At 43.4% G+C, this 15,686-nt stretch overlaps 1 protein-coding gene across 2 annotated transcripts in view; it reads left to right on the top strand.

Moving 5' to 3' along the window:
• carm1 (coactivator-associated arginine methyltransferase 1) overlaps positions 1 to 15,686 on the top strand; it is an 83,356-nt gene that overhangs the window by 47,402 nt on the left and 20,268 nt on the right. For both annotated transcript variants that reach the window (XM_068021078.1, XM_068021079.1), the window contains exons 8-12: positions 54 to 135; positions 729 to 814; positions 2,578 to 2,667; positions 9,945 to 10,082; positions 14,831 to 14,920. In XM_068021078.1, coding sequence (XP_067877179.1) covers positions 54 to 135; positions 729 to 814; positions 2,578 to 2,667; positions 9,945 to 10,082; positions 14,831 to 14,920 — 486 coding nt within the window. The remainder of the gene's footprint in view (positions 1 to 53; positions 136 to 728; positions 815 to 2,577; positions 2,668 to 9,944; positions 10,083 to 14,830; positions 14,921 to 15,686) is intronic.

Genomic DNA, 15,686 nt, shown 5'->3' on the forward strand with positions numbered 1-15,686 from the left:
AATCCAGTTCTGTTTTTGTCTCAACTCACCAGCATATCTATGTTTAATGCCAGGTATCAGCCATCCTTCCATGGCGTGGATTTATCAGCCCTGCGGGGTGCAGCAGTAGACGAATACTTCAAACAGCCTATTGTGGTGAGTGTGTTGCGAGCATTACTAACTGCTGCTAATTTAAAATATATGTAAACCCGCTCCATAAACTTACCGTCCGGCATTGTCAGAAGGGTCACCAAGGTTAATTTTATAAGTCTCAAAGTTATCTGATCTCCAACAGACAAAAGGCTGGGTTTTTACAGCTGACTTTGGGCTTGTGAGTCGGGGAAAGAATATCCACACAGTTGTTGTTCAGTGACCAGAGCTCTAAAATAAGTATATGGGTGTTGGGTGTGGATTGAACTTGGCTGCACTACTCTTCATAGTCAAATATCGTGCCAACATTGTGCAGTCTAGGCTTACCAATGACGAATGGTTATTTGATTCATCCCAGCAGGAGTTGGCCTGTCCGGAACAGCATGAGAAAATTGGGGCATGGGGACATTTTTATATATTTTTTAAAAATTGTCTGTGCCATGAGAAGTGGCCAGGACATTTACACCTGTAACCTAACTCTGACTGTGAGGTAATTAAAGACATCCTGGCCCTAGATTACTTTGTTGCTGCTCCAGTGTAATGACTTGTGTCCCCAGGCAGTGTATTAATGCTGACTGCTTTACTGTGTGGTTTTTAAGGACACATTTGATATCCGGATTCTAATGGCCAAGTCGGTGAAGTACACAGTGAACTTTCTTGACGCCGAAGAGAATGATTTGCACCGGTAAGATGTCGAACTCGGAGTGCACAGTGCTGATGGAATACAAGTCCCAGAGAATCGTCACACAACTCCTATGTCTGGGGCTGGAGTCACAATGAACAGGGCTGATGGAGCACCAGTCACACAGAATCGCCACACAACTCCTGTATTTATTGGGGCTGGAATCAATTGGCTAAGATCAGGATTTGTTGCAGGACCGCTAAATTTCCTGGTTATTTCAACAGCCAATCCATTAATGTTGTTGCAAGGGCGGAAGTACTGTAATTTCACGAAAATAACCCAGAAGGTATATCTTAAAACAAAATGATAGATGCAGTGAGGGTTATGTGGGCGACTTTTGTTTGCAGAAGGCCTGACCAGTTCGATTACCCTGCAGTCACTGGTAAGTTGATGTGAGAATGAAGATGGCTGAATCTTGTATCTGTATGTATAAACAGGCATTTGTGACAATGTATAAGTTATTAGCTTTTTTTTTTAACCAGTGAGTTTGTATAGCACATCTTGGGAGAGTGACATTGAGCCAAGGGGTGCACACAGTTATACTGTGGCCTTTTTTCTGTCTTTTACAAAAATGTGGAGGGGTGAGATTTTCGTGAAATTACAGTAGGTCTGCTCTGATCTACTTCTGCCTAGATCCACACCACATTTAATGCCTGGTTAATGTAGTGCATGGTGATGCTGGCCGTGCTCACCTCCAGTGTCAGCCAGGTGCTCTGAGGTCCCAAATCTCTCGACTCCATTTTTTAAGTGTTTTCACTGTGAACTGATTCTCCAGTAATGGAGATGATGGCTCTTTCACAGTGTCAAATGGAGAATGATGGATATCTGGGAGTGACCACAAGGCAGTGATTAATGGGGCTATAATTACATCATAAACTGTGAGCAAAGTGCCTGAACCCCAGATAAGCCATGTAATTGGTCCAGAATGTATTTTTGTATTTTTAATTTATACCACATATTCATGAGATGGCTTTGAAGAACTGTTTTTGTCACTTTGGGCACTGACAGCTCGTCTGCTGCATGATGGCGATTGCACTAACAGCTGTCTTGTAATCACGGCAAGATGAAGGAATATTGTGATTGATTACTGCCCATAATTCCTCCTCCTCGTGCAATTGCAACCAGTTTTGCACTGTTGCACAAGTGAAAGAATGCCTGGACCTTGCTGCTGTTGCTGAGATACCTTGCCTTGTGCAACTGATCACTTAATGTTACAATTTGGCGCTGCATGCCGATCTTGTAGACAGCTACACTCCTCAGAATACATACTTCTGAAAAGCATTTATACAATCCACAGCAATTTTTTAAATTAAATGTCACATCTTAATTACAGCATATTTATAAGGTGTTAATGATTAGGAGTTTTAGGCATTTGCAATGCATTGCCTGTAGTCTCCCCTGCAGCAGTTCCATTGCCTAGAGCAACTAGGCTTAGATGAAAGGTGAAAGAGGAAAGAAAGGGTTAGTCAGTATTGGGAGGAGGACTATGCTGGGGTTTTTTTCTAAGCTAACTCTTGCACCTTGGAGTTACTTTGCCACTTCAAGGCTAGTTCTCTAGAGCTACTTTTGTAGAGCAGACTTTATTTTCTAACTTTTCTCCTGTTTTGTAACAGCACTGAGGTACTTTGTGTGTGTGTGAGATGCAGGAAGCAGGGTGTCCTTGTGTACACTGCCTGAACTGTGAGCTGCAATTTTTTAAAAAATTGGCGTCAATTCATCTTTTTTTTTTCTTTCCAAGTGTCTGCATCTCTCATTTCTTGTTACAGGATAGAAATTCCATTCAAGTTCCATATGTTGCATTCAGGGTTAGTCCACGGCTTGGCATTCTGGTTTGATGTGGCCTTCATTGGGTCCCAGTGAGTATTTTTTTTAAGTTTGAAATTTTGTAAATTGCTGTTAATTTAGTTGTTGCTAGAAGTGGCATGAGATTTATGTTGTAAAGTGTGTGTTGCATGGACCATAGACGTTCCTTTTGTGGAAAGCCTTGTGCCAAAATTGAGTTATAGGAATAGACTCCTTAAGCCTGTTCCACCATTCAGTTACATCATGGCTGATCTGTACCTTGCTGTCTGCTGTCCACCTTGGTTCCGTAACCTTTAATTCCCTTGCCTAACAAAAACTTTAGCAATCTCTGAAATTGTTGTACAGTGATGTAGAGGCCCAACTATCATTTGAAGATCACAGGAGTTTGTTGGGCTTTACCTTGGGCAAGGAGTTGTGGGGTAGAAGACAAATTTTACAGGGGCTGCCGAAGGAATGGGTTTGATGTAGTCTTTTCTTAATCCATGCTGTATCTTTGTTTCGCAGCCTGCATTGAGTAGAGACGAAGCAAGAGAGGAAGGCATTAATATAGGAAATGATAGACTGGAGGAAAGGATAGGAAGTACAAATCTAAGAGTAAAGCAGCAGTCAAGACACACTATTGCAAAAATAATAAAAGGACAAAACTAAAGATTGTATATCTGAATGCACACAGCAGAACCAATGAACTGATAGCGCAAATAGAAATAAATAAGTACAATCTGATAGCCATTACAGAGACATGGCTGCAAGATGACATAGATTGGGACTTGAATATTGAAGGGTAGGAAGGACAGGAAGCTAGGAAAAGGTGGAGGGGTGGCTCTGTTAATTAATAGTATTAGCAAATTAGCGAGGGATGACCTAAGTTTAGGAAAGAAGCGGTTTGGGTCAAGATGAGAAATGATAAAGGCAAGAAGTCACTTGGAGTGGTGTACAGGCACAAGTTAGGACAGGGTATAAAGGAAGAAATAATGGGTGCTTGTCAGAAAGGTAGGGCAATAATCATGAGGGATTTTAATCTACATATAGACTGGAAAAATCAGATGGGCAAAGAAAGCCGAGATGAGGAGCTCATAGAATGTTTTCAGGATAGTTTCTCAGAACAACACGTTCTGGAGCCAACCAGAGATCAGGCGATACTAGACGTGGTATTGTGCAACGAGATATGATTAATTGATGACCTCATAATGAAGACGTCCTTAGGTAGCAGCGATAATAATATGATTGAATTTTACATTCAGTTTGAGGGAGAGAAGAATGGGTCCAAGACTAGTATTTTAAACTTAAATAGGGTCAATTATGAGGGCATGAAAGCAGAGCTAGGTAAAGTGAACTGGCAAATTGGGTGAAAGGATAGATCAATAGAGATGCAGTGCAGATATTTAAGGGGATATTTCAGAATACATAATAGATACATTCCAACAAGAAAGAAAAATCCCGAGGGGAGGACCCACTATCCGTGGTTAACTAAAAAAGTTAAAGATAGTGTCAAACTTAAAGAAAAAGCATGTAATTGTGCAAAGATGGGTGGCAGGTCAGAAGATTGGACATCATATTAAAAAAAACAGCAAAGAAGGACTTAAAGATTGATGAGGGAAAAAATAGAATATGAGAGAAAGCTAGCTAGAAATATAAAAACAGATAGTAAAGAGTTTCTATAGATTTAAAAAAAGAAAAGTTAACAAAGTGAGTGTTGGTCCTATAAAAAGTTAGTCTGGGGCATTAATAAGGGAAAATAAGGAGATGGCAGATGAATTGAACAGATATTTTGTATTGGTCTTCACTTATAGACACTAAAGAGTAACATCCCAGAAATAGCTGTAAATCAGGAAATGGAAGGGAGGGAGGAACTCAAAAAAATTGCTATCACCAGGGAAGTGGTACTGAACAAATTAGCTGCCGGCAGCCAAGTCCCCAGGTCCTGATGGACTTCATCCTAGTGTCCTAAAAGAAGTGAAATAGGTGATGCATTGGTTTAAATTTTCCAAAATTCCCTAGATTCGGGGAAGATTTTTATTCAAAAATCTTCTCCTTTTACTCCTTTTATTCAAAAAGGGAGGGAGACGGAAAGCAGGAAATTATAAGCCAGTTAGCTTAACTTCTGTCGTAGGGAAAATGTTAGAAGCTATTCTTAAAGACATTACAGCAGGGCGCTTAGAAAAATTGAAGGTAATCAGGCAGAGTCAACATGGTTTTGTGAAAGGGAAATCATGCCTGCCATTTTTCGTTGGGCAGGAAACCCCATCCGTTGGCCAAAATGTCAGTGGCGAGGCAGCCTCCGCCGGGCATGGGGAGCCAGGCTGGGATTTTTCACTCTGCAGGCCCTTGAATGGTCTTGGACGGGACTTCCACCTCCTTGAGGTAAAAAGTCCTGCGTAATAGAGCTGCCGGCCAAACAGCGGGCCAGCAGCTCTTAGTCCCAGCAGCGCCACTGGGAGCGGTGGCCGCTGCTGGCACAGGCGGCCGCTGCTGGCAGAGGCCTGCTACCCAACCCGAACCCGATGGGACATCACTATGATGTCATCACGCATGCACTGCAGCTTCGTGGAGCTTCCCAGTCGGAAGGTGAGTAAAGGGATGGTCGGGTCGGGGCGAAATCGGAGGGGCTCGGGTCCGCTGTGATTCGGCCGAGTTCTTTTTTCCCGACTTGAGCAGGCCTCTAACTGCTGGGACATTTTTTTATTCATTCGTGGGATGTGGGCATCGCTGGCTAGGCCAGCATTTATTGCCCATCTCTAATTTCCCTCGAGAAATTGGTGGTGAGCTGCCTACTAGAACCGCTGCAGTCCTTGGGTTGTAGGTACATCAACAGTGCTGTTAGGAAGGAAATTCCAGGATTTTGAGCCAGTGACAGTGAAGGAATGGCGATGGTGTGTGGCTTGGAGGGGATCTTGCAGGCAGTGGTGTTCCCATGCATCTGCTGCCCTTGTCCTTCTAGGTGGTAGAGGTTGCGGGTTTGGAAGATGCTGTCGAAAGAACCTTGGTGAGTTGCTGCAGTGCATCCTGTATATGGTACACACTGCTGCACTGTGCGTCAGTGGTGGAGGGAGTGAATGTTGAAGGTGGTGGGTGGGGTGCCAGTCAAGCAGGCTACTTTGACCTACTTTGCTTCTTGACTATTGTTGGAGCTCCACCAATTCAGGCAAGTGGAGAGTATTCCATTGCACTCCTGACTTGTGCCTTGTAGATGATGGACAGGCAGTGGGGAGTCAGGATGTGAGTTACTCGCTGCAGAATTCCCATTCTCTGACCTGCTCTTGCAGCCACAGTATTTATGTGGCAGCTCTGTTGTGCAGGACTTTTCTGCCTCCAGGAGGTGCAAGTCCCACCCAATACCAATCAAGGGCCTGCAGAGTGAAAAATCCCAGCCTGACTCCCCATGCCCAGCAGAGGCTGCCTCGCCACTGGCTTTTTGGCCAGTGGGAGGGGCTTCCCGCCTAACGAAAAATGGCAGGCATGATTTCCCTTTCACAAAACCATGTTGACTCTGCCTGATTACCTTCAATTTTTCTAAGTGCCCTGCTATAATGTCTTTATTAATAGCTTCTAACATTTTCCCTGTGACAGAAGTTAAGCTAACTGGCTTATAATTTCCTGCTTTCCGTCTCCCTCCCTTTTTGAATAAAAGGAGTTACATTCTCTGTTCTTCAATCGAATGGAACCTTCCCCGAATCTAGGGAATTTTGGAAAATTTAAACCAATGCATCACCTATTTCACTTCTTTTCGGACACTAAGATGAAGTCCATCAGGACCTGGGGACTTGTCAGCCTGCAGCTCTAATAATTTGTTCAGTACCACTTCCCTGGTGGTTGTAATTTTCTTGAGTTCCTCCCTCCCTTCCATTTCCTGATTTACAGCTATTTCTGGGATGTCACTTGTATCCTCTATAGTGAAGACCGAGGCAAAAAGTTCAGTTTCTGGTCAGTGGTGACCCCCAGGATGTTAGTGGAGGGTTCAGCGATGGTAATGCCATTGAAAGTCATGGGGAGATGGTTAGATTCTCTTGTTTGAGATGGTCATTGCTTGGCATTAGTGGCCTGAATGCTTCTTGCTACTTATCAGCCCAAGCCTGGATGTTGTTCAGGTCTTGCTACATCTGGGCACGGGTTGCTTCAGTATCTGAGGAGTCGCGAATGGTGCTGAACATTGTGCAATCATCAGCGAACATCCCCACTTCTGACCTTATGAAGATCACTGATGAAGCAGCTGAAGATGGTTGAGCCTAGGGCACTACCCTGAGGAACTCCTGCAGTCATGTCCTGGGACTGAGATGATTAACCTCCAACAACCACAGCCATCTTCCTTTGTGCTAGGTATGACTCCAACCAGCGGAGAGTTTTCCCCCTGATTCCCATTGACTCCAGTTTTGCTAGGGCTCCTTGATGCCATACTCGGTCAAATGCTGCCTTGATGTCAAGGTCAGTCACTCTCGCCTCACCTCTTGAGTTCAGCTCTTTTGTCCATTTTTGGACAAAGGCTGTAATGAAGTCAGGCGCTGAGTGGCCCTGGCGGAACCCAAACTGAGCATCAGTGAGCAGGTTATTGCTGAGCAAGTGCCACTTGATAGTACTGTTGACAACCCCTTCCATCACTGCTGATTATCGGGAGTAGACTGATATGGTGTAATTGGCCGGGTTGGATTTGTCCTGCTTTTTGTGTACAGGACATACCGGGACAATTTTCTACATTGCCAGTTAGATGCTAGTTTTGTCGCTGTACTAGAACAGCTTGGCTAGGGGCGTGGCTAGTTCTGGAGCACAAGTCTTCAGTGCTATTGCAGGAATGTTGTCAGAGCCCATAACCTTTGCTGTATCCAGTGCCTTCGGCTGTTTTTTCATATCATTTGGAGTGAATCGGATTGGCTGAAGACTGGCATCTGTGATGCTGGGGACCTGAGGAGGAGCCTGAGATGGATCATCCACTCGGCACTTGTGGCTGAAGCTCGGTGCAGATGCTTCAGCCTTGTCTTTTGCACTGATGTGCTGGGCTCCCTATCATTGAGGATAGGGATATTTATGGAGCCTGCTCCTCCCGTCAGTTGTTTAATTGTGCACCACCATTCACGACTGGATGTGGCAGGACTGCAAAAGATAGTGGAAGCAGAGTCTTGTTAAATATTTTTAAGGCAGAGGTAGATAGATTCTTGATAAGAAAGGGGGTGAAAGATTATCAGGGGTAGGTGGAAATGTGGAGTTGAGGTTTATTAATTGAATTACAATTTCACCATCTGCTGTGATAGGATTTGAACCCATGCCCCCAGGGCATTAGCCTGGGTCTCTGGGTTACTAGTCCTGGTTTTACCAGGCGGGGTTCTTGAGGCATTTGCCTTCTGGCAGCCAAGGGTAAAATACCTGCGGCGGCAGGAGGAGGCCCTTAAGTGCCAGTTAATTGGCCTGGGGCCCACGGCAAAATTGCAGTGGGGTGGGGAGGGGGTTGTGAACAGCACCCCCACCCCCGGCGAAAGGTCTGCTCAAGTCAGGGGGGAAAAAAAACTCGACCCAACCCGACAACCACATTGGACCCAAGTCCAACCTGGCCGGAGTCCCTCCATTTTTTTTCCCGATCCTACCTGAATCCGACCGGACCACAGGAATGTTCCCTTTACCTACCTTGTGACTCCGAATCTGCAGGAAACTGCAGCATGAGCGTAATGATGTCATAGAGACGCTCACTGCGCAGACTGAGTTTCCTTCCTTGACCTTCCAGACTCCCAGCTCAGGTAGGCTTTTCAACTTTTAACACTTACCAGCAGAGCAAAATGCAAGACTTACTTTGTGTGTCTGACCCGAGTTCGAAAGCTGGACCTGGAAGACCGGCCCGACCCTACACGAACCTGTCACATGGCGTCAGGTTCAGGTCGGGTAGCAGGCCTTTATCCCCCATCTCCCATTCAATTTTAGGCCCAGCCACCAGCTGCTTGTTCGGAAGCTGTAAAATTCCGGCCTATGTTTAACCAGTTTATTGGATAAAGGGGGACAGGTGGATGTATTGTACTTAGATTTCCAGAAGGCATTTGATAAGGTGCCACATCAAAGGTTTTGCAGGAAATAAAAGCTCATGGTGAAGGGGGTAACATATTGGCATGGATAGAAGATTGGCTAGCTAACAGGAAACAGTAGGCATAAACGGATCATTTTCTGGTTGGCAAGATGAAATGAGTGGTATGCTGCAGGAGTCAGTGCTGGGGCCTCAACTTTTTACAATTTATATAAATGACTTAGATGAAGGGACCAAAGGTATGGTTGCTAAATTTTGCTGAGACACAAAGATAGGTAGGAAAATAGGTTGTGAAGAGGACATAAGGAGGCTATAAAGGAATATAGATAGATTAAGTGAGTGGGCAATGATCTGGCAAATGAAGTATACTGTGGGAAAATGTGAAATTGTCCATTTTGGCAGGAAGAATAAAAAAGCATATTATCTAAATAGCGGGAGATTGCAGAGCTCTGAGATGCAGAGGGATTTGGGTTTCCTAGTGCATAAATTGCAAACGGTTAGTATGCAGGTTCAGCAAGTAGTTGGCAAAGCTAATGGAATGTTATTGTTTATTGTGAGGGGAATTGAATACAAAAGTAGGGAGGTTATGCTTCAGCTATAAAGGACATTGGTGGGACCACATCTGGAGTACTGTGTACAGTATTGGTCTCCTTATTTAAGGAAGGATATAAATGCGTTGGAAGCAGTTCAGAGAAAGTTTACTAGAATGGAATAGAATAGAACCTGGAATGGGCAGGTTGTCTTATGAGGAAAGGTTGGATAGGCTAGGCTTGTATCCACTGGAGTTTAGAAGAATAGGAGGCGACATGATTGAAACATAAGATCCTGAGGGGTCTCGACTGGGTGGATGTGGAATGGATGTTTCCCTTGTGGGAGAATCTAGAACTAGGGGTCACTATTTAAAATTAAGGGGTCACCCATTTAAGGCAGAGATGAGGAGTATTTTTTTCTGAGGGTGGTAATTATTTGACCCCTCTCAAAAGGCACTGGAAGTAGAGTCTTGAAATATTTTTAAGGCAGAGATAGATAGATAGATAGATTGATTCTTGATGAGCAAGGGGGTGAAAGGTTATCGGGGGTAGGTGGAAATATGGAGTTGAGGTTACAATCAGATCAGCCATGATCTTATTGAATGGCAGAGCAGGTTCGAGTGGCCTACTCCTGCTCCTAATTTGTATGTTCGTGTTGATACAATAGTTTGAAGGAAATTAGTAGGTGAATCTAGGGCATTAGTTCAATATGAGAGTTGTTCTGATCATGAGTGAAGATTTTCTGTCCTGTACTAACTTTTTGTTCTGATGGCATATGCTGACCTACCTCTCTCTCTCTCAGAATGACCGTATGGCTGTCGACTGCTCCAACAGAACCTCTGACTCATTGGTACCAAGTTCGCTGTTTGCTTCAGTCGCCACTTTTCACTAAGGCAGGCGATACGCTCTCAGGGACTGCCGTGCTGAATGCCAACAAAAGGTAAGTTGGGCATGAATGAATTCATAAAATAAAATAAACCTGGAAATGTTGACTGTGTAAAAAAAAAAAACTTCTTTCATGACGATGGGTACTTATTTTAGTTGAAATTTTTTTTTAAATGAGAACTTGCATTTCGTTCAGTATATCATCCAAAGGCACTTCACAGGAGCATAATCAAACAATTTTGACACCAAGTTGCACAAGGAGATATTGGGAGGGAGAAGGTAGAAATGCAAAGAGGTTTAAGCAGGGAATTCCAGAGCTTGGGAACTAGGCAGTAGAAGGCATGGCTGTTAATGGTTGAACAATTAAAATTGGGGATGTGCGAGATGCCAGATTGGGCGGAGCACAGAAATCTCCGAGGGTTGTAGGGCCAGAGGTGGTTATAGGGATACTAGAAGGTGAAGCCATGGAGGGATTTGAAAACAAGCTTATGAATTTTAAAGTAAAGGTGCTGCCCGGACCAGGATCTAATGTAGGTGAGCCAACACCGGGGTAGTGGGTGAATGGGACGTAACGTGAGTTAAGACACAGGCAGCAGAGATTTGGATGTATGTTCTCAAGTTTAGGGAGGGTGCAATGTGGGAGGCCAGCCAGGAGAGTATTGGAATTGTTATGGGGAGCATTATATTAGATAAGGCAAGCAGCCTCTTCTCAAATAAATAAAAGCAAAATTCTGCGATGCTGGGAATATGAAATGAAAACAAGATAGGAAGATAGGAACAGGGGTAGGCCATTCAATGAGATCATGGCTGATCCGAGGCCTAACTCCATATACCTGCCTTTGGCCCATATCCCTTAATATCTTTGCTTAACAAAAATCTATCTATCACGGATTTAAAATTAACAACTGTTCTAGTTTCAACTGCTGTTTGTTGGAGAGAGTTCCAAACCTCTACCACCCTTTGCGTGAAGAAGTGCTTCCTAATATCTCTCCTGAACGGTCTGGTCCTAATTTTTAGACTATGCCTCCTAGTTTTAGAATCTCCAACCAGTGGAAATAGTTTATCTTTATCTAGCCTGTCTTTTCCTGTTAATATCTTGAAGACTTCAATCAGAACACCCCTTAACCTTCTAAATTCTAGCGAAAACAGGCCTAATTTGTGTAATCTCTCCTCGTAACTTAACCCCTGTAGTCATTCTTGTAAACCTACATTGCACTCCCTCCAAGGCCAATATATCCTTCCTAAGTTGTGGTGCCCAGAACGGCTCACAGTACTCCAAGTGGGGTCTAACCAGGATTTTGTACAGCTGCTGTATAACCTCTGTGTCTTTATACTCCAATCCTCTGGATATGAAGGCTAGCGTTCCATTAGCCTTTTTGATTATTTTCTGCACTTGCTCGTGGCATTTTAAAGATCTATGCACCTGAACCCCCAAGTCTCTTTGGACATCCACTGTACTTAACCTCTTCCCATTTAGAAAGTACCCTGCTCTATCGTTTTTTGGTCCAAAATGGATAACCTCACACTTGCCCACATTGAAATCCACCTACCACAGTTTTGCCCACTCACCTAGTCTCTCGATATCTCTTTGCAATTTTATACTATCATCTAGACTGTCTACAATGCCACCTAACTTTGTATCATCAGCAAATTTGGATATATGACTTACTATGCCATCATCCAAGTCATTAATGAATAATTGAGGCCCCAACACACATCACTGCGGGACACCACTAGTTACATCCTGCCAATCGGAGTACTTGCCCATTATCCCCACTCTCTGTCGCCTACCACTTTCTAACCATGTCAATAATTTGCCCACAACTCCATGGGCTTCTACCTTAGTTAACAGTGGGACTTTATCAAATGCCTTCTGGAAGTCCATATAAATAACATCCATGGACACTCCCCTGTCCACTACCTTAGTCACCTCTTCAAAAAATTCAGTGAGATTTATCAGGCATGACTTCCCCGTCATGAACCCATGCTGGCTGTCCCTGATTAACTGAAATTTTTCTAGGTGTTCAGTCATCCTATCCTTGATTATAGACTCCAGCAACTTGCCCACCACAGATGTCAGGCTAACTGGTCTGTAATTTCCTTGGTTCCCCCTTTCACCCTTCTTAAAAAGTGCAGTGACATGTACAACTTTCCAATCCAGAGGGACCACTCCTGAATCTAGGGAACTCTGAAAGACTACAGTTACGGCATCTACAATGTGCTCCCCTACTTCCTTTAACACCCTCGGATGGTCCTGGGGATTTCTCACTCTTTAGTTCCATTAATTTCCTTGTTACTGATGATTTACTTAGGTTAATTGTACAAAGTCCCTGTCCCCTATCGGCTATTAATTTTTTCAGGACTTCCCGCAAGTTATCCTCCTTTCCAACTGTAAATACTGAGGCAAAGTAATTGTTCAACATGTCTGCCATTTCCCCATTATCAATGACAATATCTCCAGTTTCAGCTTTTAGTGGGCCTACATTGCTCTTGACCACCCGTTTTCCCTTTATGTAACTATAAAATTTATCCTTATTGATTTTGATGTCCCTTGCAAGTTTCCTTTCATAATCTCTGTTAGTAGCTCTTATAAGCTGCTTTGTGACCCTTTGCTGGTCTTTGTATCGATCCCATTCGGCTGGATCTGTGCTGCGTTTTGCATTTTTGTAAGCAATTTCTTTTTGTTTTGTGCTATCCCAAATCTCTTTAGTTGTCCATGGCTGTTTTTTCTGTGAAGTGGAGCTTTTTCCTTTCGGGTATATACTCACTCTGTATTTTGTTAAATGTTACTTTAAATATTCTCCACAGTTTTTCAGTCGTTTGACCCATTAACAGATCTACCCAGTTTACCGTGGACAGTCTCTGTCTCATCCCGGTAAAGTCAGCTTTACCCAAGTCTAAAATTCTAGTAGCTGATTCATGCTTTTCACTTTCAAACACTACCTTGAATTCGATCATGTTGTGATCACTATTTGATAAATGTTCACGCATAGTTAGACTGCTAATTAAATTTGGCTCATTATTCATAACTAAATCTAATATTGCCTGTCCCCTTGTTGCATCTAGGACATATTGCTGTAGGAAAATATCCCGGACACATTCCAGAAATTCAGTACCTTTCGAACAGGTGCTAGTCTGCCTCTCCCAATCTATGTGTAAGTTAAAAATCCCCCATTAATACTACTCTGCCTTTGTTACACACTCGCCTAATTTGTGCATTTATACAATCTAACACCTCAGAACTGCTGCCAGGGGGTCTATACCCAACACCCATTACAGTTTTAGATTATTTTCTGTACCTCAATTCCACCCATAAGGTCTCTGCTGGATGCTTTCCCCTCATTATATCCTCCCTCACCAATGAGGTGATATTATTTCTAATCAGTAAGGCAACTCCACCCCCTCTGCCATTTTCCCTGTCCCTCCTGTGAACTTTATAACCAGGTATATTTAGTTCCCAGTCCCGACCATCCTGCAGCCACGTCTCTGCAGTGGCCACCATATCATCATTTTCCATTTGAATTTGCGCCTGCAGCTCATCTAGTTTATTTCTTACACTCCGTGCATTTGTATATAGAATTCTTATTTGGGCTATACCCCCTAACCTGTCCCTCAGCACTGATGCTTTATTCGCCTGTTTATTATTTCTCTCTTCTGGTTTAACCAGTATACTTGCAGTTTGGTAACAATCAGCCTCACCACTAAACTGCACTCTTGCCTTCTCCTTTAACTTCCTGTTTTTCCATGCAACTGAACCCTCCGCCCCCACTATTTCGTTTAAAGCCCTATCTACAGCCCTAGTTATATGATTTGCCAGGACTCTGGTCCCAGCATGATTCAGGTGGAGCCCGTCCCATCGGAACAGCTCCCTCCTTCCCCCGTACTGGTGCCAATGTCCCACGAATTCGAACCCATTTCTCCCACACCAATCTTTGAACCACAAAAAATACTGGAAATATTCAGGTCTGGCAGCATCTGTGGAGAGAGAAGCAGAGTTAACATTTCAGGTCAGTGATCCTTCAGAACTGGCAAATATTAGAAATGTAAAAGGTTATAAGCAAGTAAAGCGGGGGTGAGGCAAGAGATAACAAAGGAGAAGGTGTAGATAGGGCAAGGTCACAGAATAGCTGACCAGAAGGTCGTGGAGCAAAGGCAAACAATATGTTAATGGTGTGTTGAAAGACAAAGCATTAGTACAGATAGGGTGTTAACGGACTGAAATTGAACAGCCGCAAGTACAAACATGAAAAAAATAGTGGGTAAGCAAACAGAACAAACTAAGATGAAATAAAATAAAACAGACACAAAAAAAATTTTAAAAAGGAAAAAGAAAAAAATAACTAAAAATAAAAGTAAAATGGGGGGCCCCATCATGTTCTGAAATTATTGAACTCATTGTTCAGTCCGGCAGGCTGTAGTGTGGCTAATGGGTAAATGAGATGCTGTTCCTCGAGCTTGCGTTGATGTTCACTGGAACACTGCAGCAATCCCAGGACAGAGATGTGAGCATGAGAGCAGGGGGGAGTGTTGAAATGGCAAGCAACCGGAAGCTCGGGGTCCTACTTGCGGACTGAGCCTCTCCTCAACTGTCACGTTTGGCGGTAATTTCTATTGATATCTAGCTTCCTAGGCTTGTGACCGAGATAGGAACAGAATCAAGTTAGATGACTGAATCCTCTATAGACTCTGAAGCTGCCCAAGATGTGAAACCATTGTTGTCCATCAGCCTTATCACCAAATTGTTAGCTGTTCTTTGTAGCCTCTGAGCATAATGTAAGTTTTGTTGTATTCTTTTTTCTGTAGGCAAAGTTATGACATTAGTATTCTAGCCCAGGTGGATCAGACAGGTTCAAAATCTAGTAATGTGCTCGACCTGAAAAATCCTTTTTTCAGGTAAGTGTTGCTACCTGCTGCTTATTTTATCATTGAGTACTTCTGTAATGTCATTTTGCACACTCTTATTCTAATATTTTTAGCTGCTTTTCGCAACCCTGCCCTTTCTCAAAAAGAAAACATGGATGCCTCCTCATTGTCATTCCTATACTGCCCAAGTGTGAATTTTGGTCATTCAGCTGAGCAGTACAGTTGGCTGCATCTGAAAGAATATCCACAACCAAGCAAGATAATGTGACTCTGCAGGTTGGGGGGGGTGGAGGGGCGGAGGGTTAGTGTGGAAATCATGCTACCATGTACTTCTAAATGGAACTAATCCCTTTCTGAAAAGAGGATAGGAGACCACCAAATCTTAACTCTTACTCCTCAAGAACATTTGAATTGTAACTCTTGTCTAATAATAATAGGTGAATTATCTCAGCTATTCACAATCCTTTTGAATATCTCACCTATGATTCCATAAAGTTAGCCCCTCTCAGTGCTGGAAAATGGGATTAGAATAGATAGGTGCTTTATGGCTGGCACAGACACGATGGGCTGAAGGGCCTGTTTCTGTGCTGTATAACTCTGATTCCTGTCTGAAATCTCATGACAAAGTTGTTAATGAGGGAATCTTTGACAAAATAAAATGAAAAATGTTGGACCCAACAAGCAAGTTAAGAGAAAACAGCCGATAAAATGGCAGCAAGCTGAAAACCCTAAACGCCAATGATGGGCGGCACAGTGGCGCAGTGGTTAGCACCGCAGCCTCACAGCTCCAGCGACC

The sequence above is a fragment of the Heterodontus francisci genome, chromosome 43 (assembly GCF_036365525.1).
Source record: "Heterodontus francisci isolate sHetFra1 chromosome 43, sHetFra1.hap1, whole genome shotgun sequence".
In the NCBI taxonomy this organism is placed as follows: Eukaryota; Metazoa; Chordata; class Chondrichthyes; order Heterodontiformes; family Heterodontidae; genus Heterodontus; species Heterodontus francisci.